Here is a 24,325-nt window from a genome sequence, read left to right on the forward strand (position 1 = left end):
ATGTGGACTTTGTTAGTAATTAGTGGCATCAAGATACTTTGTGATTGTACTTCAGTTCTTTCATCTGAGCACATACTTGATACTTTACGCAGTAGGTATAATTAACTTCATTTTGTAGGCAGAGACATGAGAATGGGAAACCATCCAGGATAGACATTGTGGCCACAGCACTTTGGGAGGCCAAAGTTGGAGGATTGCTTGAGGCCAGGAGTTCGAGACCAGCCTGGGCAACATAGTGAAACCCCCATCTCTACAAAAAATTTAAAAATTAGCAGGACATGGTGGTGTGCACCTGTAGTCCCAGCTACTCAGGAGACTGAGGAGGGAGGATCACTTAAGTCCAGGAGTTGGAGGCTGTGGTGAGCTATGATGTTACCACTTCACTCCAGCCTGGGTGAAAGAGCCAGACCTTGTCTTGAAAAGAAAAGAAAAGAAGAAACGAATGTATTGCCAGCTGCTCATCAGAATTATTCAAAAATTAGCAAAGGATTTAGACTCTCTTTGTCTTCTACAACAAACTAGTCTCTTACTTGTGCTATTGACTGAAAAGCAAGAGCTTCAAGTCAGTGTGGATTCAGGATGCCCTGGGTTTTGGTGCCATCTGCTTTCAGATGACTCTAGGGAAACCTTCCCTCCCTTCATTCTTCCATGCAAAAATCATGAGCTGCAGCGCACACTAGTGTCTCCCACTGGAGGGTGCACAGTCGGGATGTCTAGATGTGCTGCCCACACATTGCTCCATCCCAGGAGTGCCATGCCAGACAGAGGTTTGGGTAAAGTGCTGTGAGCTACTGGGGACCCCTGGGTGTTGCCCCAGAGGGTAGGTTTTCAGGGGCCACTTCTCACAGAGGTGGCATCCAAATGGAACTAGAACTCCCCCAATGAACAGGGACAAGAGAGGAATTCAAGCAGAGAGAAAATGGGCTGAGTTTGGCCTGGCATGATCAGTATACATGAAGCAGGTAAAAGGGCAAGGTTGCAGACGGGTGGCAGATGGCAGAGTTCCCATACTGCCAGGGAGCCTATCAGACCCCTACTCACCTATCTGTCAGATGTTAACTAACTTTGGATTGAACTACTGTAGGAGTTATCAGAAAGTTGTCATAGCGGGCTGGGCATAGTGATTCACACACCTGTAATCCTAGCACTTTGGGAGGCCAAGGATTGCTTGAGCCAGGGAATTCGAAACCAGCCTAGGCAACATAAGGAGACCTGATCTCTACCAAAAAAATTAAAAATTATGCAGGTGTAGTGTTGTATACCTGTAGTCCCAGCTACTCAGGAGACTCAGGAGGAAGGTTCTCCTGAGCCCAGGTGGTGGAGGCTGCATTATGCCACTGCACTCCAGCCTGGGTGACAGAGTGAGACTCCAACTCAAAAAGAGAGAGAGAGAGAAAAAATTGCCATGGCAAAGTGCAGTTATCATTTGACTTATTTGGACTCTTACACATGCTTTTTGATGCTTTGAACTGTTACTATTGTCTTGTTTTGTGACTTTTTTTTTTTTTTTTTTTGACAGGCCACAATTGCTGGTTTGGAAGGATCAGGTGATATTGTGTCTGTCTCCTGCACAGAAAATGAGATATTTTTCATAAAGGGAGATAGGAACATTATAAGAATTTCAAGCAGACCTGAAGGACTAGCATCAATAGGTTTGTATTCATTATAAAATGGGAAGTAGTGTACTCTGTTGCATGTAATTATTGCAGTGTATAATTTATAAAACTTACCATCATTTTGCTAAACTGTTGCACCTTTATTCAAATATGGAGGATTTGGAGAGTTTCCTCTGATTCTTAAATCATGTTTATGATACATTTCTTAAAAGAACCTACTTTAAGGGTTACATCAGATGTAGTCTCCCATTTGATGGTGTTGCTTTCATGCGTATGGAAGAAGGGGAGGCTGGGTAACTAGAAAGGAGAAGCTGGAAACTTCTCTCTTGATCCTGATGCTCTGGCTGGGACAGTATGTGGGATTAGTGCTCCAAAAGACATAGATTTGAATAAGATTTTAGAAGATTTAAATCTGTCATCTGGGACATAGCTTTTACCCTTAACACAGTTTTTCCCTATAGGATTGACTTTTTAATGAGCCAAGACTCATAATGTGTGTCCTCGTGCCCACATATGTGATACTTTCTATATTTGGGTTCATCAGTAAACTTATTCCTCAAGGTGATCACAACAGCTGTATGGGCCCCTTCACCCTCCTCCTTCTCCTCCTCTTCAGTCATAGAGGGCAAGTTGGAATGAATATTCCAGAACCATAATTTTTATAGGAAGTGAATAAGCTCTGATAGTTGAGTTCATGAGCTGGGGACCCCTCAGACAGTATGATCAAGGGCAGTGAGGCTTGCAGAAAGAGTCGTGGCTTGGAGCTATGAGGCTAAGTCTTGACCACTGCTGCCCAGGAAGCTTTCTGCAGTGATAAAAATACTCTGTATTGGCCGGGCACAGTGGCTCACGCCTGTCATCCCAGCACTTTGGGAGGTGGAGGCAAGAGGATTGTCTAAGCTCAGGGGTTCAAGACCAGCCTGAGCAACATGGCAAGACCTCGTCTCTACAATAAATCAAAAAATTAGCTGGACATGGTGGTGCACACCTAGTTCCAGCTACTTGGAAGGCTGAGGCAGAAGGATCACCTGAGCCCAGCAGGTTGAGACTGCAGTGGCCATGAGCGTTCTACTGCACTCTAGTCTGGGTGATAGAGTGAGACTCCAACTAAAAAAAAATGCTCTGTTTCTGCACTGCTTGGTAGGTAGTCACTGTCCACAAGTGACTGCTGAGTACTTACAGTGTAGTGAGTGCAACTGAGAAACAGAATTTTAAATTGTGTTTAATTTTACCGAATTTGAATCTGCATAGCTACAAGTGGCTGGCGGCTGCCATATTGGACAGCACAGCTCTTGATGAGCCCTGCCGTTAAGGTGGATAATCTTCCATAAGATTTTTGAACTGTTACTGCCCTTCCAGTCCCTACACTCTGTCGCCTACAGTCTGTTCCTAACAGACAACCCTCAGCAGAATGTTGGTGCCACAAGGGCAGGAATCCTGCATCTGCTGACCGCCACATGCCCGCACCTAGACTTGTGTCCAGCACATGGTGGATCCTTGATCACAAGAGGATGGCTCTGTGGTGTCATGCTGAGATGGATGTGGCCATTGCAGTGGGAAGCTTGCCCGCAGGAAGGGTGGAACAGCTCCTGTTCCTGTTCCTCACTCTCCTCTCCACCTGGCGCTGACTTTGAAAATGCACTTCTCTGTCTTGAGTCATTCTGGTGGAAAGTTACCTTTCCCTCCTTGAACTTCAAGAAATTTAATTATAGGTACACATAGATTTTTCAAATGCCATTTGAGTAATATTAAAGTCATAGTCTTATATAATGAATATTTTAAAAATAATAATAATAAAATAGTCTTAAGTAAGAAGTATAGCTAAGCTATTTTTTACACATAGGCATCTCTTCTTTATAAAGAATTTGTAAACAGAAGTGAGAAGTTCCATGGTCTTAGTGGTTTTCCCTTACTGTTGAGTTATTTACAAGAGACAGCTGTGTCCAGCTATTTTACTGATTTTGATGGATGAGCTTTCTGGAGAGCACAATTCATTTCTTAGACTCTCCTGTGCAATTCTTTTCATCGTGCTAGTTTCTGTGAATATGGAGTTCAGTTCTCTGGCAGGCCCGAACTTCAGCTCCCTCTGTGAGAACTGGCGCTCAGGGCTAGCAACCTTGAAAGTACACGTCGACTTTCTCGGGTAACACATAGTAAGACCAAGCTCTTCTTTCTCAGTGAGAGATGGTCTGGAGGTATCAGGATGCGCAGAGCGAGTCCACGTGCAGCGAGTGGAGAAGCCGCCAGGGGCCGCAGTTTCTGAGACAAGGCTCAGAGGCTCTTCCGTGGCCAGCTCTGTGGCCAGCGAGCCGAGGAGCAGGAGCAGCTCACTCAACTCCACCGATAGCAGCTCCGGGCTACTGCCGCCCGGGCTCCAGGCCACCCCTGAGCTAAGCCAGAGCAGCCAGCCCTCCTCACAGAGATTCAGTGTTATCAGCTCAGAAGACTTCGACCAGGAGCTTGTTGTGAAACCTATCAAAGTGAAAAAGAAGAGGAAGAAGAAAAAGACAGGTACCCTCTGTAGCTAAGCACCCCAGCTCATGCGGTTCCATCAGGGTAGTCTTCCCAACTTCTTTGGGAATGCCATGTATCTCCCCATGCTAGAAATACTGCTTCCTGCTGAATGAGCACTGGCACATTCATGGAAAAGCAGAGAAGATCTTCAGAAAATGAATACATTCCTTCCCTGAAGTTCTACCATGAAATAGTTCACACATTTACAGAGAATACATATACATGCATCTGTAAAGTTGAAATAATGATAGAATACAGTACACCTGTGTACTCACCACCTCACTTAAATGGTCTGGGTTTCGTGCTTTTCAATATTTAAATTAAAATGTTGATTTATCCTTGTATACCATTTATGAAGCCAGAGATCCTGTGAACATAGTAACGCTGGTAAATAGATGGGACATTTTATGTTTAGCACTGGATATGCTCATTTAAAATATTTTTTTCTTGAGCCAAAAATTTGTTTTTGAATTAGTTTCTTACTACTTATGTAGAGCCATAGCTTATTTTGAGTGTTCTTATTTTAAATTAGAAGGCGGAAGCAGAAACCCTGGTCACAGCTCCCTCGAGTCAACTCCGTGCTCTGAGTTTGCTGGCGAGAGTCCCCAGTCCTTGAGCACAGACCTGCTGTCCGTGGCCTCAAGTGTCCTGGGGGGTAGTGTGGGTCAGCTGAGCACAGAGTCTCCGGAGCCGGGAAACCACCTGAGTGGTGAGATGAGTGGTGACTTGCAGGAAGACACTGACCCTGAAACGTTTAGTGTCCTGGAGGTGCCTGCATCAGCTCCACATTTCCTGGACGAGGAGAGTGACTTTAGAACCGAAATTCCACACTGCAGCCATGCGTGCGAGCTGGAGCCACTCAACAGAGGGTTGACTTTACCCTTGCTCCCGAGGGACGATGAGGAAGGCAGTGATGTCACAGCACTCGAAGAGGAGCCTTTTCTGGCAGGTGATGAGCCCCATAGCAGACGGTTACCCTTCCAAGAACAGGACAGGTCTGCTGAGGTACAAGAGGGGGAGGATGTGGAACCTGATGACCCCCACTGCGCTCTTTCTGAAGCCCCCCTCCTGAACTCACTCCTGGTGCCTTCCAGCCGCAGCTGGGCCCCGAGTACTGGGCAGCGGCTGCCTGGGCCCAGAGCTGACGAAGGCCACACTGAGGAGTCTGGCAAAGAGCATGGCATCTTGACTGACGTGGGGGCTCCCGACCATCTCAGCTCAAATCCTGAGCATGCTGTCACTGATGTTGACACAGATCAGAGAGAAGCATCTGCTTCTGAATGTGACTTGGGAAATGTGACAGAACGGTTGACTCCAGTCTCTACCTTGGCAGCCAGCACTCACAAGCCTTGGCTCGAGCAACCTTCACGGGATCAGGTATTGACATCCAGCGACGAGGAGGACATCTACGCCCACGGGCTTCCTTCTTCATCCTCAGAAACGAGTGTGACAGAGCTTGGAGCTAGTCGCTCCCTGCAGGACCTGAGCCAGCCAGGTGCAGATGACACCGGGCTGCTCAAGTCAGATCAGGTATGTGCTCAGGCAGGGGGAAACGTACCTCAGGCTACCTTCTTTCTTAAGGGGAACCACTGGCGAAACATTATTTTTCTTCTTATGGAAAGAAATTATATTCCTACTGCAAGCTCTTTAGATGCTTAATTCATTTACTTCTCTGAAAACAAACTATAAAATAGCTATTGCTGTTGTCCCCAACTTACAGCTGAGGAGGTCGAAGCTCAGAACAGTTGAATGGCTTACACAAGGTTGCATAGCAAGTGAAGGCCTTGTGCAAGCCATTCAACTGCTTGGGGGAATTCCAGCACAGGGACTGTGAGTGACCTAAATGACTTCTGACCTGACATATACTGCTTTACCAACCAAGTAGCATTTTGCTGTTTACTCTGACCCAGCAAATGCAGGCCAATGTAGGCACATTGTGTTGCCATCTTAGGGAAGTGTGGCTTGGCCTGGGGCCATCTGAGCAAAACAGTGGGCCGAGGACTGTCCACTCGTGGAGTAGAGAAAGCTCTGAGCAGTCTGAAGGCAGGCCTCTCCTCTCCTTCCCAGCAGTCACCTCACAGGAATGGGGGCCATTTCTGGGATGTTGTCTCCTGACTTTGTAGGAGCTGGGCTTGGGCTATCCAGTCTCCTGTAGGTCTTAGACAATTTATACTAAAAAGTGGGTTTTTAAAAGTGCTTACTCCCCTTAGCAAATATTATTATTAGATGCATTTGGTTTCGAATATATCTGTGACCTTTAACATTTCCTACCAACTGTGAATGGGAGGGTTGGGTTGTGATTGTGCACTCGCAGCCACGTGTGTTTTCCCCAGGTGCACTGCTGGATTCTCAACACTGTCAGTGTATGACACGCGGCCAGGTCTCCCCGTGTGCAGGCCCCTGCCAGGCCCTTTAGATGCTTAACTCATTTACTTCTCTGAAAACAAACTCTAAATAGGTACTATTGTTGTCCCCAACTTATAGCTGAGGAGGTCAAGGCTCAGAACAGTTGAATGGCTTGCACAAGGCCACACGGCAAGTGAAGGGCAGAGTGCACCCCAGCGTCAGCCTCATCCTCTGCTGCCATGCTTCCAAAGCGAAAAGTATCCCTTCCTTGTTTCAAGACAAAGTGCCAGAAGGGTGGGCCTTTTATGCAGTCCCCCTGCCTTCATCTTTTCAGCCCAGTGGTTCTTGAGTGTTCCTGACAGTCAGGCTGTGTTTGTTCAGGGGATCCCACAGAGCAGATGGCAGCCAATGGTGGGTCCCGTCTTCCTGGCCTCAGAGTCTCAAGGGAGAGCCAGATGCATGTTCAGATCCTCACAGTGGTGCTGGACTCAGGCGAGTGTACTGAGCAGAGTACAGGGCTATGGGAAGCCATGCCTGGCAGCCAGATGGGGACTGGGTATCAGCCAGGCCGACCGTCCTTGGGATGGGGTATTGGGAATCTAGGTCAGACATTTAGGAAAGCCCTTAGGCGAGGGGGATCCTGGCCCTTGGAGTGCCCCTGCCCAACTTCCTCCTCTCCTCATGCTCCTCCAAGTAGCTGAATAGCCAAAAAAATGTTGTGGTGTGTTTTTTTGGGGGGCATCAGGTTGGGGGATAACACTTACTATGGTGAGCAGGGCTGGATTGAGAAGGGTTGGACACCATCTCTTTGAAGTGGTTAACTTCTATGTGGGTATTTGTGCAAACACATTGAATTCCTTTGCAGTTTTAGAAGATTGTTAAAGTACAAAGACTTTATTTAGCTTTGATTTTTAAAAAGAATCTTAGCAATGAAATCTTAGTCTATAAAACTTAATCAGACAGGGTGTCTTGGCCAAGCTTCCACCAACCTTTCCCACACGATACTTTGGGAAGCAGAGGCAAAAGGATTGCCTGAACCCACAGGTTTGAGACCAGCCTGGGCAACTTGGTGAGACCTTGTCTGTACAGTAAATCAAAAAATTAGGGTGTGGTGGCACACGCCTGTGGTTCCAGCTATTTCGAAGGCAGAAGCAGAAGGATCACCGGAGCCCAGCAAGTCTAGGCTGCTTGGCTGTGAGCCTGTCACTGCACTCCAGCCTGGATGACAGTGAGACTCCATACTCAAAAAAAAAAAAAAAAAAAAATGGGGGAAAAAAGATCGTGGTAGAGCTGTGTCCCCAGTGCATCGTTCATGATTAGACTCCCAAAAATTGATTTGCATGCAAATGTTGAAGAGTGTACCTGTTGTGTAAAATGAGATATACTATAGAATGAAACTAGATCTTTTGTAACATGACATAATGCTCTAAACATTCCACCAGGAAGGGTGTTATAACAGGACAGTGTTATCCAGGGACATTATGGGGTCTTTATAGGGGACAACAGCTCCCATTTCAGAATGTTTCTAGAAGGGTGTCCAAAGATAGCAGGACAGTTCCCACCTGGCTTCTCAAAGACCCTTTCGCTGTCTTATGTTTATGATACTCAACTTGCTTTTCTTGTTGGCAACAATCTGGCGAGTGTGGCTGTGTTCTCTGCTGCAGGACTCACCACCTCTGCCCTTGTTAGTTTGCAGAAAGCTGGATGGGCTACTCGGGTCCCGGCTATGGCATCCTCAGCTTGGTGGTTTCCGAGAAGTACATCTGGTGTCTGGACTACAAAGGTGGCCTGTTCTGCAGTGCATTGCCGGGTGCCGGGCTGCGCTGGCAGAAGTTTGAAGACACCGTCCAGCAGGTGGCAGTCTCACCTTCAGGTTCGTGTCCTGGGCCCTACTCCCAGCTCAGGTACAGAGACATCTTAGCCAGTGACCTCCCACAGCAGCTGTGGGTTTACAGACTTGCCTCTTCCTGAAGTTCTGAGGGGATTTTTCCTCAGAGAACGAGAATCACTTCATTGACATTAATACTGTAAATGGGTGTTCAGTTGGAGTTTTTATTTTCCTTATTAATTGCAATGGTAGCCTATGATTAAATTTCTGTGAGCCAGGCAAAAAGTTTGAATTTTGAGGGATTTCTAAAGGGACATTAGTATACTAACTCCTTATGAAAACAACACGTTTCTGTTTCTCAGTGTTACTTTAAAGCAACTGAATTAAGGAAGATGATGAGCCCATGGATATGTTAGATATATTTCAATTATTTGACTTCCTTTTTAGAAACTCTGATTTAATGAGCTATCTGCTCTGGGTAAATAATCTACTCCCTGACTATAAAAAGAAAGTCCATTCATCTGTCATGCCACTGCTAGGCCATTTTTAGTGAATTGGGGCTGACATTTCCTGAATAAGGTTCTGCTAGGCTGAAAGGCCTGCCTTATCTGCCTGGAATCATTTGCACATTTGTTTTTGCTTCACGTTGGCCACTTCTGCACCTCTTCCTGTTGGGTTGTTTTTGCCTTGGAGTAACCCGGTAGACCATAAGGACCTACTGTAGAAGTTAAACAAGACCGAGTCTGTGGCTTTGACCTGTCCCCTGTGACTTCACTGAGTTTCAGGATGAATTCCCTTAACTCTCCCTGGTCTTTGTCACTATTTAAAATACTAATTTGAGCCGGGTTCGGTGGCTCAGCCTGTAATCCCATGCCTTGGGAGGCTGAGGTGAGTGGATTGCCTGAGCCCGCGGGTTCGAGACCCGCCTGAGCAACTTGGTAGACCTCATCTCTGCAATAAATCAAAAATGAGCCAGGCCGTGGTAGCATGCGCCTGTAGTTCCAGCTACTTGGAAGGCTGAGGCAGAAGGATTGCCGGAGCCCAGCAGGTCAAGGCTGTGGTGGCCGGGAGTGACCACTGCACTCTAGTCTGGGCGACAGAGTGAGACTCCAGCTCAAAAAAATAAAAATAAAATACTAATTTGGGCTGGGCATTGTGGCTCTTGCCTGTAATAGCACTTTGGGAGGCCAAGGTGGGAGGATTGCCAGGAGGTCAAGCCTATGGTGATCTTGCCACTGCACTCTGGCCTGGGCAACAGAGTGAGAACTGAGATGCTGACTCAAAAAAAAAGAAAAAAAAAAACCATAAAATAAAATGTTGGTTTGTTCAGGGTTGTTTTGCTTGCTTTCTTTCACTGATTGTTTGAAAAATATTATTCCCTAGTGACTGGCTTAAATAGTAAACTACTTCATCAACTGGCATGTGAATTATTTTCCTGTTCTGTCGTTTAACTTTGGGCTTATCTTCCCAGCAGTTTATAAACTTGTGGGTTTTTTTTATGTTACCTTGCATTTCCAAACCCTTTGGTCCCTCATGCTATTTGTAAGCCTTCATCTCCATGAAATTAATGTGCTCAGCTGAGACGTCCATCAGGTCCAGAGACAGGGCCCATGTGTTTGGTGGGTTTCAAGCCCTGGGACTGGGGTGCCATAGGCACCCTGGTGGTCCCTCGCCTTGCCCGTGTCAGCCTGTACCACACCTCCATCTACGGTGCCTTCCTCTCTTCCTTTCCTCTCTCTTTCTCTCCTCTATCTGTTCGGAATGGTCCTTTTTGTGTGTCTTTTCCGTTTAGCTATTCCAGAAGCGACTTTTCCCTTTTAGTCCCTAAAGTACTTTTTCCAATCTCTCCTGCTCTCCTGTACCTCATGATGAAGACTTAACTCTTCAGACCTAATAACGTCATCAGTGCTTCTCTTCCTGCGGTGTGCCCAGCTCTGTGGCTGTGTCGTTGATCTGGTCTCACCTCCAGATCTGTTCTCACCTCCAGGCTTTAGAACAGCCCTGTAAGGTAGACATGATCCCCATTTCACAGATGAGGAAAGTGAGACTTGGAGCCAGTGAGTGACTTGATGCCCAAAGCCACACAACTGGTAGGGAGCTGCCAAGCGTTCAGACCCTGGCACTTTTCCCCACGTGGGGTGGAAGCAACAGGGTGTGTTTTAGAACCCTCCCCTGCCCTCAGTGCCAGCATGAAGCTTTTTGTGTAACTAATTCTAATATTTATTGGTTAGTGAATAGAATTTTAATTCCACAGGAGCTCTTCTCTGGAAGATTGAACAGAAATCTAATCGAGCTTTTGCCTGTGGAAAGGTCACCATCAAGGGGAAGCGGCACTGGTATGAAGCCCTGCCCCAGGCGGTGTTTGTGGCCCTGAGTGATGACACAGCCTGGATCATCAGGACAAGTGGGGATCTGTACCTCCAGACAGGTAATTGCAGACCATGTGTAGGTGCCCACTGGCTCTGCTGCAGCCTGCTTGGTTAGTAACATGCTTATAACAACCACAGCTACGAAGAGGCTAAAAACTCATCTAAACTCAGACACTTCTGGAAAGAGTAATTGCCATTTGGAATGTATTAGCAGTTTCTGCTGCTGACACAGATTCAACCCAGGACAAATTTAGGGCAAAAATTAATAGGATTATTCGGTGAGTTACAGAAGCAGAAACATATTCTCCCAGGGCTGAGCGTTACACATCACTTCTGCAATATCCATTCTTCCAAAGAAAGAATACAGAGAAATGATACTAGAATTGTTTCCCCTTTTATGCTTAATTGGCTGCATCTTTTTCAGCCAGGTCAAAGCCCAGCTCCTGAATACTTGTTTATATGTGGGTCAAGGAAAAAACAAGAATAAATAATTTGCTCTAAATAGCAGTTCAACTAGTCCTGGGAAACCTCCCGTAGGGAAGCCTTTAGCTGTTGGAGTGGCACAGTGGGACTTGTTTATTAGAAATAAACTGTAATGAGAGTCGGTGTTTATGTACTGTCAGCAAAATGGAAAATGATTTTCCACAAGCAGTGTGATTTATCAGTATCTGGGATGCATTGTGGAACAGGAGTTCTTTTGGGTTGTCAAGAAACCATGTTGGATTTATATAAAGATCAATCTTCTAGCCATTTAATCTTGCTGATTCCAAGAGAATGTTTTAATCTCTGTAATCAACCGTCAGCTGGGGATGATTCTTGAGATTGAAAGCCCTTGTGCATCTGGCTGTCTCCCAGATATGAAAGAACCCCAAGCCCCTGTAGGCCACCTTGCCAGCTTCATGGGCCACGTGCTGGTCCAGATCGCTCCAGCCTAGTTCCTGTGCCTCTTTTTAAACTCTGGCAAGGCACAGACACATCTAGCTTCCAGGACATTTACGTGTTGGTCAGAGCAGGGAAAGGGATTGCTTCTGGTCAGGGATGAGGAGTGGGTAACCTCTTAGCCAGGAGTGCCAGAGGACAGTGGTTTCAGATGAGCCCAGCACCCCACAGATCTGTGGAACTAAAGTCATGAGGTTGCCCCAAAAGCTGGTGGTGGAGGAAGTCCTGCAGGAGATTCCCGCTAGTTTAGTGCAAGGAAACATAACCCAAGGACTACAGTGCCATAGGGTGCTTCTGTGATCAGTCAAGGAGCAACTGTGAGTACTGAGACCTAACTGCAGGCTCAGGCCATGGAACACAGGGTTTGAGGTGACAGCTGTTCTTCCAGTTCCCCCAGGAATGGCCTTAGAGGTCCTTTAGATACTTTGCTGACAGGCTGCGAGGAGGAGAGGGAAAGAGCCCTGGATGGACGAGGAGTTGGGGACCCTGAGCTATGACCTGCAACAGACTTGCAATTTCAGATTTCCTCTGGGAAATGTGGGGGTTTTATTTGAGCAGTAGAAGCCTGCACCAGGCAAGGGCAGAGGAAGGGGCAGCTGCCATGCCGGAGCTCTCTGCAGGGATGGCTGGAGCCTTGGTTCCTGCCAACCCCAGCAGTACTGAGGCCCTCTGCTCCCCCGAGGGTCTGAGGAGCTCGACAGAACACGCTGAAGGGCTGCTGTGGCCCTGCAGCCTCTGGCCCCACCGGCTGTGCTCCTGCTCCTGACTTCCGTGTTCTTCTCTTAGAACTTCTTAAGCTACTTTGGGACTCTGGAGAATTCCAAATTGTCGTGCCTTCAATTTTCAGAGTGCCTAAAACTGCTTCCGGCTGATGTTACACTGAGGAAGAATCGAACCACTCGATGTAAACTAAACTTTAAGATGAAAAAGCACTCATTACGAAAGAACATAGCAAAATACCAAAAAATTTTAAAAGGCCAACAGCAGTCAAAATGAGGTGTGGAGTCCTGACTGTGTGTCTTTGGGGGCTTCTTCCCATCTCCCTGGCAGGGCTCAGCGTGGACCGCCCCTGTGCCAGAGCCGTAAAGGTCGACTGTCCCTACCCGCTGTCCCAGATCACAGCCCGGAACAGCGTGGTGTGGGCGCTGACGGAGCAGAGGGCCCTCCTATACCGGGAGGGCGTGAGTAGCTTCTGTCCTGAAGGGGAGCAGTGGAAGTGTGACATCGTCAGGTACTGGTGGCAGGAAGGACTTCTTTGCCATCTTCTTTGTCCCGCCTTCCATTCTTGTCAGCTTGGTTCTCTGTGTGGGTTGTTCCTGGGCAAAGCCAGCCCCCTACAGGTTCCTTGGTAACAGTAATCTTTTGAATTGTCAGAGCTGATTTCAGAAGCATGATCTTGGAGACAGTCTGTGCCTGCCTCTGACTGATGGACTGGATGCTGAGTCAGAACTCAGTTTTTAAAAGTGCTGCTGGCGGAGTGCTGTGGCTCACACATATAATCCCAGCACTGGCTGGGCGCAGTGGCTCAAGGCTGTAATCCCAGCACTTTGGGAGGCTGAGGTGAGAGGATTACCTGAGCCCAGGGGTTTGAGACCAGCCTGGGCAACTTGGCGGACCTCATCTCTACAATAAATCAAAAAGTTAGGCAGGCGTGGTTGCGCCCGTCTGTAGTTCCAGCTTCTTGGAAGACTGAGGTGGAAGGATTGTGTGAGCCCATCAGGTCGAGGCTGCGGTGGCCTTGAGTATGCCACTGCACTCCAGCCTGGGCGACAGAGCGAGATTCTGACTCAAAAAAAAAAAAAATCTCAGCACTTTGGGAGACCAAGGCAGGAAGATCGCTTGAGCCCAGGAGTTTGAGACCAACATGGGCAACATAGCCAGACCTTTACGTGAAAGTGAAAAAATTAGCTGGATGTAGTGGCGCACATCTGTAGTCCCAGCTACTTGGGCATCTGAGGCAGGATGATCACCTGAGCCCAGGAGGTCGAGGCTATGGTGAGCTGTGATCATGCCACTGTACTCCATCCTGGGTGACAGAGTGAAACCCCAACTCTAAATAAATAAATAAATAAATGTGCTACTGCTCTCTGTATATCCCTGCACATCATACAGTCATGAGTCTGCCATGACAGTCTACTCAGAACTGCCCACTCAGATAGTTTCTATTTAGAGTCTGTGATGGCTTTTATCCAAATATTTTTCTTTATTTTCACCTTAGTCAATTGAAACTGATCTCTGAACTCTAATTTATTAGGCTGGTTTTACCATTAAAGATTACAGTTATAGAATTGCCATCCAATCATTTTACTAATGTGAAAGTACTAATAGCCCCTAGATAAACTAGATTAGTATATTCTTGGTTTAATTTAGCAACCCAGTAAACTTGCAGTGAATACCTGTTAAGAGCCAGAAATATGCTGAGGCTTGCTCTACCCTCACTAGCTCCTGGTCTAGTGGGGGGTCCCCTTGCTCAGATGGACGCCAGTCAGTTCAGATGGTCCTAATTGATCGTGTGGTGCACGCAGCACCAAGGAAGCTGTGGACTTCACATGCAGAGGTCAGAAAGGCAGCATGCGGAATGTTCCCACAGCTAATCCTCGAAGCTGATGAGGACTTCCCAGGTGGAAGGATGGGAAGGGCATCCCTAGCAGAGAGGGCAGCATCTGCCCAGGGACTGCTGCATACCGCAGCCTGGCGTGGTGGGGGTGTTCACACATACTCCCTTGGGGAAGGAGGCATAGAGAGGTGCTTATAGGCCTTAGATTTCTTTTGTCTGCTCATTTTTTACTTAGTTTTTTTCCTTTCAAGAGCGTTTCTTACTGTTCTGTGGGGTTCTCAGTATGCCTTTCAGAAGCTTTCACCCATTTGACCCATTTATATTGCATAGTAATGAAACTCAGACATTTCCTTGGCACTTGATGATCCGCTACTTGTAAGTAGGGTCACATTTCTTCTAGCACAGCAAGCCCACCATGAGACACTCGATGCCCGCTTGGCTTTCTGCATTTGAGGTGCTGACTTCTGTGTTCTCTTCCTCATTTTCAGTGAAAGGCAAGCTTTAGAGCCTGTCTGTATAACTCTCGGGGATCAGCAGACCCTTTGGGCCCTGGATATCCACGGAAACCTGTGGTTCAGAACTGGTGTGGTTTCCAAGAAGCCCCAAGGAGATGATGACCACTGGTGGCAAGTAGGTATTCAGCTCTGAGCCACATGCCAGAGTCTCCCTGACATGGGGGTTCTGAACCTCCTTGTTTTATCTCTCTTTTCTATAAAGATATTGGATTAAGTTAATAATAATTTTCACTTTTACTATTTGCTGGATTCTACTTTGTTTGAGTACATTAGAAATATCGAGGACTTTTCATCATAACTTGCAAAGCTCTTGTTGCTTAAATAATGCAGGCTTTACTTATTTACTTTGATGTTGTCTGGAAGTTTATTGCTATAGGCAAGCCCAGTGACAGCCATTTGAAGACCTAAGTAATAGTGATGTTTAATTTTGAACAAATGTGCTAAGAAAAGAGCCTAGATAATAGGTTTGAAAACCCAATCCACAATTAAAATTCAGCTGTCTCTGCTGAAGGCCTCTAAGTAAATCTTTCCTTTTAGCAAAGAAAGGAGAATTTTCCCACTTGCTCCCAGAAAAGGAAGTGCTTTGAGAAATGCGAAAGAAGTATAATAAAGCTAACTTCATGTGATTTGGGCCCAACCAGAGTGGCCTAGAATGAGTCTTCAAAGGAGTGTCTGCTCCCCCCCTCTGGTACCACTGAGTGTTAGTGCAGCTCCCAGTCTGCCTCTGTGGAGGGTAAAGCTGCTCTAACAGTCAGCAGTTGTGAAGCATGCAATATCACTTGTTGAATGTTTGGTCTTGTGGGTTCAGGTTTTTTGTCATCTCAGACTTGCCTTGTTGAAGGCTTATCTTGCATTGACTGCCCTCAGTCTTTCAGATGAGAATGGGGAAAATAAGTTGTGCTTGCTCTTTGGTGAATATGCATATGTCTCTGATTTGCTAGTTAATATTTGATAAAATTATGCAAATAATTTTAAAATACATTCTCTGTACTTGCAACTATATATATGTATATACTCACACACACATATGTATACACATCTATTTGTATATATGCTAAATTCTGTTTTTTAAATATCATAAAACTAGATATCATTTTATCATGCAGAACATTAACTTCAGAGAAATTTAATTTGACAGAACCATCTTTCAAGTACTTAGGGCTGGGTGCAGTGGCTCATGCCTGTAATCCCAGCACTTCGGGAGGGCCATGGCAGGATTGACAGGAGTTCAAGACCAGCCTAGGAGATATAGCAAGACCCTGTTTCTAGAAAAGATTTTTAAAAATTAACTGGGCATGGTGACATCCACCTATAGTTTTAGCTACTCAAGAGGCTAAAGCAAGAGAATTCCTTGAGCCCAGGAGATCAAGGTTGCAGTGAACCATGATCATGCCATTGCACTCCAGCCTGGGGGACAGAGTAAGATCCTGTCTCAAAAAAAGTACTTGAAAGGGGAGTTATTTTAAATACCATAAGATTGACTTCCTTGTAATGCTAGCGCCAGTGTTATGTTTGTCTGCAAGACCTTTCTTTACTTTCTTATATTTTTGTCCTGCGTATCTACATATCTTGGATGCTGAGACTGAGTCTGTCACAGACTCATGTGGTCTTAGCAGAGTCACTGCTCCCTGGGTAAGTTTTAGTGTTGTAGGCAGCACACACCTGAGGAATTTCTGAGCTCACTGAGCAGTCGGCAGCACGCTGTGAGTCCCCAGAGCTCGTTTCCAGAGCACCTGGACGGGAGAGTGTTAGCCAGGTGGGCTGTGAATCTTGCAGCGGGGCTGGGCCTGGTGTGGCGAAAGCCGTTCAGGGGAAATTCACTTAGGGCAGTGGCTCACTCAGTGTGAGTCCTTCTGTAGATGAGAAAGAGCAGTATTAGGATGTGATAAAGTACTGACTTTTGCAATAATCTCCTTCTTGTGTGTTTCTGTGTATTATTAATTGGGTTCCCAGCTGGGCATGGTGGCTCATGCCTGTAGTCTCAGCATTTTGAGAGGCTGAGACCAGAGAACCTCTTGAGCCCAGGAGTTCAAGACCAGTCTAGGCAACATAGCCAGCCCTTATCTCCTAAAAAAAAATAAATTAAAAAAATTAACCAGGCATGGTGGAGTGTGCCTGTAAGTCCCAGCTACTCCCAGGCTGAAGCGGAAAGATCACCTGAGCCTAGCAGGTCAAGGCTGCAGTGAGCCATGATCGTGCCACAGCTCTCTAGCCTGAGTGACAGAGTGAGTCTCCAACTCAATCAATTAATTAATTTCCCTGTGATAATTGATGTGACTTTCACTCAGCATTCCCTTGTGCTCAGCCTGGGATGTGGCCTACACAAGGCTGTGAGGGGGCAGGGCACTGAAGTTCGTGATGCTCTTTACCATGAAACCCAGCACTGCAGAAATGTGAGGACAATTGTGCAGAATCTAGTGGTGACTCATCCCATGAAGAGCTTTCTTATCATCAGAGCTGTCTGAGAAGAACAGTCTCCCTTAGGGAGGAGACTGGAGAGGAGTCTGAGAGGTTTATACAGAGACTTTCCAGGAAAGTTCTAGAGGCAGGCCATACACCTGAGCTCGGATTAGATTCTAGATGGCCAAACTGGTCCTGGGTTAGGCTGCTGGCCTGGCATAATTATTAGTGGCCCCAGTTTAGATCATAAATGGGTTCATCACCCTACTTGTCATACCTTTCTAAGCTTGTGTTACCACTCTAAGTATTACACACTGTTGTCCATTGGAAATACCTGAATTTAAAAGCAAAATTATTCTTTTTTTTTTTTTTTGAGTTGGAATCTCACTCTGTCTCCCAGGCTGGAGTGCAGTGGCACGCTCATGGCCACTGCAGCCTCAATCTGATGGTCTCAGGCGATCCTTCCACCTCAGCCTTCCAAGTGGCTGGAACTACAGGCACGCACTACCATGCCCGGCTTATTTTTTGATTTATTGTAGAGACAGTCTCACCATGTGGCCCAGGCTGGTCTTGAACCTGTGGGCTCAGGCAGTCCTCTCACCTCGGCCTCCCAAAATGCTGGGATGACAGACTTGAGACACTGTGCCCGACCTCAAAATTATTCTTTCTCACTGTGATTAGAATAAAAGTCTGGCCGGGCTCGGTGACTCAGCCTGTAATCCCAGCACTTTGGGAGGCTGAGGCGAGTGGATTGCCTGAGCCTGCGAGTTCGAGACTGGTCCGGGCAACTTGGTGAGACCTTGTCTCTACAATAAAATAAAAAATAGCCGGGCGTGGTGGCGTGCACCTGTAGTTCCAGCTACTTGGAAGGCTGAGGTGGAAGGATCGCCTGAGCCCAGCAGGTTGAGGCTGTGGTGGCCGTGAGCATGCCACTGCACTCCAGTCTGGGCGACAGAGTAAGACTCCAACTAAAAAAAGCAAACAAACAAACAAAATGAATAAAAGTCTTCCCAGAAGAGGTGTGAGGGGTGATACTTAATCACAAAAATAATACACAAAATAATCCATTGTTTGTTGTAACAGATCCATGTAGTGTAAAAGTGTATAAAATAAAATGTGAATATTTTCTTTTATCGCTTGAGATCCAACCCTCAGAAGGACTTAGAGAAGTGGCCAGGTGATATCCTGATAACACTTTTTTGGGTCCTTTCACAAACACATGTGAGCACATTTGTGTTGGATGTTTGAGCATCTTGTTACTAAAAATCTAGAAGTGGCTGGGCATGGTGGCTCACGTCTATAATTCCAGCACTTGGGGAGGCCAAGGCGAGAGGATTGCCTGAGCCCATGGTTTCAAGACTAGCTTGGGCGATTTGGTGAGACCCCGTCTCTACAATAAATTTTAAAAAATAAAAATAAATTAGGCATGGTGGCACATGCCTGTAGTTCCAGCTACTTGGAAGTCTGAGGTGGAAGAATCACCTGAGCCCAGCAGGTCGAGGCTGCAGTGGCCGTGAGCGTGCCACTGCACTCCAGCCTGGGCAACAGAGTGAGATCCAACTCAAAAACAAAACAAAAAAATCCAGAAGTGTGACTGTGGGCCAGAACCTTCCCGCGGAGGCTGGGAGGTGATGCTTGTAACTACACTGACAGCAGAGCTTCTGTCACCTACTCCTTTCAGGTGAGCATCACAGACTATGTGGTGTTCGACCAGTGCAGCTTATTCCAGACCATAATCCACGCCACACACTCGGTGGCCACAGCAGCCCAAGCACCTGTGGAAAAGGTGGCGGATAAACTACGCATGGCGTTTTGGTCTCAGCAGCTCCAGTGCCAGCCGAGCCTTCTAGGGGTCAATAACAGCGGCGTCTGGATCTCCTCGGGCAAGAATGAATTCCACGTTGCCAAAGGAAGTCTCATCGGTGGGTGAAGTGCTTCAGTGTTCACATTGGCTTTTATAGGTGGCCGCACTTTAAAACCAACAGTTAGGCCGGGCACTGTGGCTCATGCCTATAATCCCAGCACTTTGGGAGGCCAAGGTGAGAGGTTTGCCTGAGCCCACAGGTTCAAGATTAGCCTGGGCAACTTGGCAAGACCTCATCTCTACAATAAATAAAAAAGTTAGCTGGGCGTGGTGGTACATGCCTATAGTTCCAGCTACTTGGAAGACTGAGGCAGAAGGATCGCCTGAGCCCAGCAGGTCGAAGCTGCGGTGGCCATGAGCATGCCACTGCACTCCAGCCTGGGTGACAGAATGAGACTCCAACTAAAAAAAAAAAAGCCAACATTTAAAGGAAAGCTTTAATCTGGGCCAGGCACGGTGGCTCAAGCCTGTAATCCCATCACTTTGGGACGCCAAGGTGAGGGGATTGCCTGAAGCCCACGGGTTCGAGAACAACCTGGGCAACTTGGTGAGACCTCATCTATACAATAAATCACAAAATTAGCCGGGCGTGGTATCGCATGCCTATAATTCTGGCTACTTGGAAGGCTGAGGAGGAAGGATCACCTGAGCCCAGCAGATCGACGCTAGGGTGACTGTGAGTGTGCCACTGCATTCCAGCCTGAGCGACAGAGTGAGACTCAGACTCAAATAAAATAAAATAAAATAAAGAAAAGCTTTAAGATCTCAATTTGGAAAGAGAATTCAGTGCCAGTGGTGTGAGACACCTGGAATGGAGGCACTCTTCATATTTTGTGATCAGTTCTCTCTCTCTCTTTTTTTTTGCATCTTTTTTTCTTGAGTTGGCGTTCTCACTCTGTTGCTCATGCTGAAGTACAGTAGCATGATCATGGCTCACTGCAGCCTCGGCTTCCTGGGCTCACCAATCCTCCTGCCTCTGCCTCCTGAGCAACTGAGACTACAGGTGCGGTCACCACCTTGTCCTCCCAAAGTGCTGGGATTACAGGCATGAGCCATCAATCCTAGCCATGTTTTAATCTCTTATTCCTAACACTTGAATCCCTGTGGCTGCATAGCGTGTTTCCCCTAGAAATCTATTATGATATAAGAAAGACAAATGGAGCTCATTTTTTTGTTAACAATTTCACATTTTGAATGAAAAACTCTTCAAACCTAAAGAGCCTAGTGAGAGAGAACAGTCCATTTCCTAGAGGGAAAATTATTGCCACTGTTGAAAATGCAAAGCTGTGGCCAGATCTTTGAGTGTAGGTGTAAATCCACATGGACTGGGGGTTCATTTCTGTGAGTGAACCCCCTTTGTGGCCTCCCCTGACCCTGGGCTAGGTTCATGGTATTCAGAGAGAAATGAATGGCAGGCTGAGTTGTCTCATGTTGCTTAACTTAAGGACACACCAGAACTAGCTGGAAGAGGCTTTGAAGACCAGCTGTAGTCTAGAACTAAGGCTCTGAATTATTTTTCGGGTTTGTTTTTTCTTTCTTTGACATACTCTTTATTCTTTACAGGCACTTACTGGAATAATGTTGTTCCCCGTGGGACAGCTTCTGCTACAAAATGGGCCTTTGTGTTGGCTTCTGCTGCTCCCACAAAGGAAGGTGGGTCAGTCCTCGCCTGGTTGAAAATCTAGTGCATGGGTTGGCTGTTGAAGAAGTTCAAACCACAGTCTCACTGTGGCCTAGTTAGTTGGTCATGGAGATGTGACTATGCAGACCTTGGAGCCAGAAGACATGGTGGTGTAGCAGCCAGTCACCCTTGTTAGCTGAGCCGCGGACCCCACAACTGGATAGGCTTGACCAGGAGAGCCACTGAGAGGGACCTAGTATGGTAAAGCCGAGGAAGCCCACAGGCGCAGGGTCCTCTAAAGGAGGGGATCACACAGTGTGGCCACTGGGGCTGACAGCAGGCGACTTCCAGCAGCACATCACAGGGCCACAGCTTCTTTTTTTTTTTTTTGAGTTGGAGTTCCACTCTCTCACCCAGGCTGGAGTGCAGTGGCATGCTCACGGTCATCCTGGCAATCCTTCCATCTCAGCCTTCCAAGTAGCTACAGGCGTGCGCCGCCATGCCCAGTTAATTTTTTTTTTATTGTAGAGAGGAGGTCTCGCCAAATTGCCCAGGTTGGTCTCAAACCCGCAGGTTCACGCAATCTACTCGCCTTGGCCTCCCACAGTGCTGGGATCACAGTCTGAGCCACCAAACCCGGCCGGCCACAGCGTCTTTAGGCGCCTTCCCATCTGCCCTTGTGAGTCTTCCTGTCACCTCTCGCGCCTCATGCCATCTTGATCACAGCCTCTGGCTAACCTAAGTCCCTCCTTTGCAGCCCTGCTAGGCAGAACGTCCTTGCAGGGGTGGACTTCTGATGTGCACTCTAGGCAGAACTCAGTCCCTTACAGAGCATGGTTTGGAGCCTGGAAAGGCAATGCCGTTCCCCAGTTAGCTGGGAGCCCTGGGTAGTTTAGCTGACCTCTCTGGAAAGTAGGTACACCTCCCAGAATTGCACTGAGGATTAAATGAGAAGACACCTTGAAATCTGTGGTTAAGAGGAAGCAGTTTGATTAGTTAAAGCCATTAGTCTCACTAGGATGTGGGTAACTTGGTCAGTACAATTAATTTTTACTCAGCAGATTGTTCTGACCACAATTCTGAAATTCAGAAATCTCTGAAAACAGTACTTTTTTTCTTAAGTTTGGCACAGATTAATTTCACAGCAACCTTAACCTACTGCTTAGTCTGTGTGTGCTGTTGATGGTGGCCGTGCACACATGCTGCTACAGGAGCAGTATTGCATTTCGCTAGGGGAGTTGTCGGTTCCTCCTCCATGCTGTTACATAAATCTATGGCATACTCTTAGATCTATGGAAAACCTTAGGTTTTCTTTTCCTTTTTTTTGAATTGGAGTCTCACTCTGTCACCCAGGCTGGACTCTGCACTCTCATGGCCATCCCAGCGTTGGCCTGCTGGGCTCCAATGATCCTTCTACCTCAGCCTTCCAAGTAGCTGGAAGTACAGGTGTGAGCTACCATGCCCAGCTAATTTTGACTTATTATAGAGACAAGGTCTTGCCAAGTTGCCTGGGCTGGTGTCGAACCCACGGGCTCAGGCAATCCACTTGCCTCGGCCTCCCAAAGTGCTGGGATTACAGGTTGAGCCACCAAACCCAGCCTACCTTAGGTTTTCAAAATCCAGAGAAAAGTTTGAATTCTAAAACATATCTGGCCACAAGTTGTAGGCAATACTTTAGATAACATACTGTGACTAAGGTTTTGGCTTTCCCAAGCATTTTAAGCAGGATCTGGGCTGGGCATTGTGGCTGTAATCCCAGCACTTTGGGAGGCAGAGGCGAGAGGATTGCCTGAGCCCAGGGGTTCAAGACCAGCCTGGGCAATTTTGTGATACCTCATCTGTACAATAAAATTTTTTTAAAAATTTGCTGGGCATGGTGGCACACATCCAGCTACTTGGGGGACTGAGACAAAGGATCACCTGGGCCCAGCAGGTCAAGGCTCTGGTGGCCATGATCATGCTACTGCATTCCAGCCTGGACAACAGACTGAGTTTCTGACTCAAAAAAAATTGTTTTTCAAAATAGATAATAATAAGTAGGAACTATTAAATCTAAAGTACTTTATAAAAATAGAGGAAATGAAAGGATATAATTTGGGGACAAGGCTGAGAAGAGGATTTCCAACTTCCTGAATCTTCTCCAGCAACCAGCTCTACCACCAGCCCTATTACCAGAAGAACAGGGAACGCACCTTGATGCCATCCTTCCCAGGAACTGCTGACCCTTACTCCCTCCAGGAGACTGATTCAATAGCCCTTTCCCTTTGGTGAAAGTTAGCATTTTATATTAAAAATGCTCTGGTGCCTTTGTTCAGGTTAAAAACTTCTCAGACCACGAAGAATGAGAGGTTAGAGTTGCTAAGCCATGACTCCCCTCATGAAATCTCATAAGCCTTGCTTTCTTGCCAGTTCTTGACAAAGTCTCAGGCTTGTATCTTGTAGCCAGCAGTTATGGTGTTTCCCTCTGCCTTCTCACTTAAGCGCATAGGCCGCTCCTGCAAGTGTGGTACGGATGGGTGAGGGAACACAGCCACGCCAGGTGTCCCGTGTCTGCCAGAAGGCAAGAGCTGCCTGTGTGTTGAGGTGGGTGGCTCGGTGCAGACAGCACGTTGGTGACCAGTGTGAACCTTTCCGCAGGAAGCGTCTTGTGGCTGTGCCAGAGCAGCAAGGACCTGTACTGCGTCAGTGCCCAAAGTGCGCAGTCCCGCCCATCCACAGTGCAGCTGCCGCCTGATGCTGAGATGAGGGCCTACGCCGCCTGCCAGGATGCGCTGTGGGCTGTGGACGGCCTTGGCCAGGTGTTCATCAGGACGCTGTCTAAGAGCTGCCCCACAGGAATGCACTGGACCAGGCTGGACCTCTCCCAGCTAGGTATGGCCATCCCATGAGTACGTGCGCCAGTGTCCTGACGGCCCTAAAACCGCATCAGGATGTGGTATCAGACAAACATGCCCCAGCCCATGTTCAACTTGTGTGAGTTCTTAGGTGATGTTTGTAGGTTGCTGGACTTCAGGAGCTCAACTGGGCCACGCTTTCAGATTCAGCGGCCTCTTGATTTTTCAAGGAGCTTCCCTTCCCCCGCCCTTACAGTTCAAAGGGTTTTCAGAACCTGAGAAGGGAGCATATACTCAGATAAAGTTGCCACCAAGAGCTGCTTGAAATAGTGTTGTTGGTGCAGCTGCCTCTGTCAGTCTGTCTGAATATGGGACATAGCTTTGTGTCCTTTACATCTGATTAAATGGGTGTGCCCTGTGGCAGGATTAGTGCCTGTCTCCTCAGAAGAGCGCCTGGCGCAGGATGGCTGTGAACATGTGGGTGTCCACGCTCATCCAGCAAGATCGGAGAGGGGATCTGTATCTAATGACTAGTACTTTCCTCTGCCATCCCCCAAGAGTCGCAGAGCAGGCTGAGAAATGTAGTGCTCTTGGTAAATAATCTACTCACATTCCAAGAAATCATCAAATCAGCTCACAACATTAGATTATTCTCTGAGAAAATTCTTGTTCAGCCTCGCAGCCCAGGTGTGGTTTGTCTGAAGATGGAGGCTGCACGGGTGGGGCCGAGGTCGGCTGAGCCTGGAGCCCAGGAACACTTCTCTGCTGCGAGGTTCCCAAGTTCTGAGCTGACAACCAGCATTCTGTCATGTGGTGGACTTGCATTATACAAGCATTTAATGTTTGAGGACTCAACCACATATACTCACAAAAAATAAAAAATAAAAAAAGAGCACAAGGAAAAAGAAAACAAGAAGAGCAA

At 47.2% G+C, this 24,325-nt stretch overlaps 1 protein-coding gene across 1 annotated transcript in view; it reads left to right on the forward strand.

Moving 5' to 3' along the window:
- Window positions 1-24,325, forward strand: part of TECPR2 (tectonin beta-propeller repeat containing 2) — a 109,035-nt gene that overhangs the window by 52,094 nt on the left and 32,616 nt on the right. Inside the window, exons 7-16 of the mRNA XM_008064091.1 lie at window positions 1,520-1,652; window positions 3,795-4,127; window positions 4,663-5,660; window positions 8,166-8,349; window positions 10,559-10,732; window positions 12,663-12,843; window positions 14,658-14,799; window positions 18,766-19,006; window positions 20,512-20,601; window positions 23,207-23,440. Coding sequence (XP_008062282.1) covers window positions 1,520-1,652; window positions 3,795-4,127; window positions 4,663-5,660; window positions 8,166-8,349; window positions 10,559-10,732; window positions 12,663-12,843; window positions 14,658-14,799; window positions 18,766-19,006; window positions 20,512-20,601; window positions 23,207-23,440 — 2,710 coding nt within the window. The remainder of the gene's footprint in view (window positions 1-1,519; window positions 1,653-3,794; window positions 4,128-4,662; window positions 5,661-8,165; window positions 8,350-10,558; window positions 10,733-12,662; window positions 12,844-14,657; window positions 14,800-18,765; window positions 19,007-20,511; window positions 20,602-23,206; window positions 23,441-24,325) is intronic.

Source organism: Carlito syrichta, unplaced genomic scaffold (assembly GCF_000164805.1).
Source record: "Carlito syrichta isolate Samal-C Ts95f unplaced genomic scaffold, Tarsius_syrichta-2.0.1 Scaffold307187, whole genome shotgun sequence".
In the NCBI taxonomy this organism is placed as follows: Eukaryota; Metazoa; Chordata; class Mammalia; order Primates; family Tarsiidae; genus Carlito; species Carlito syrichta.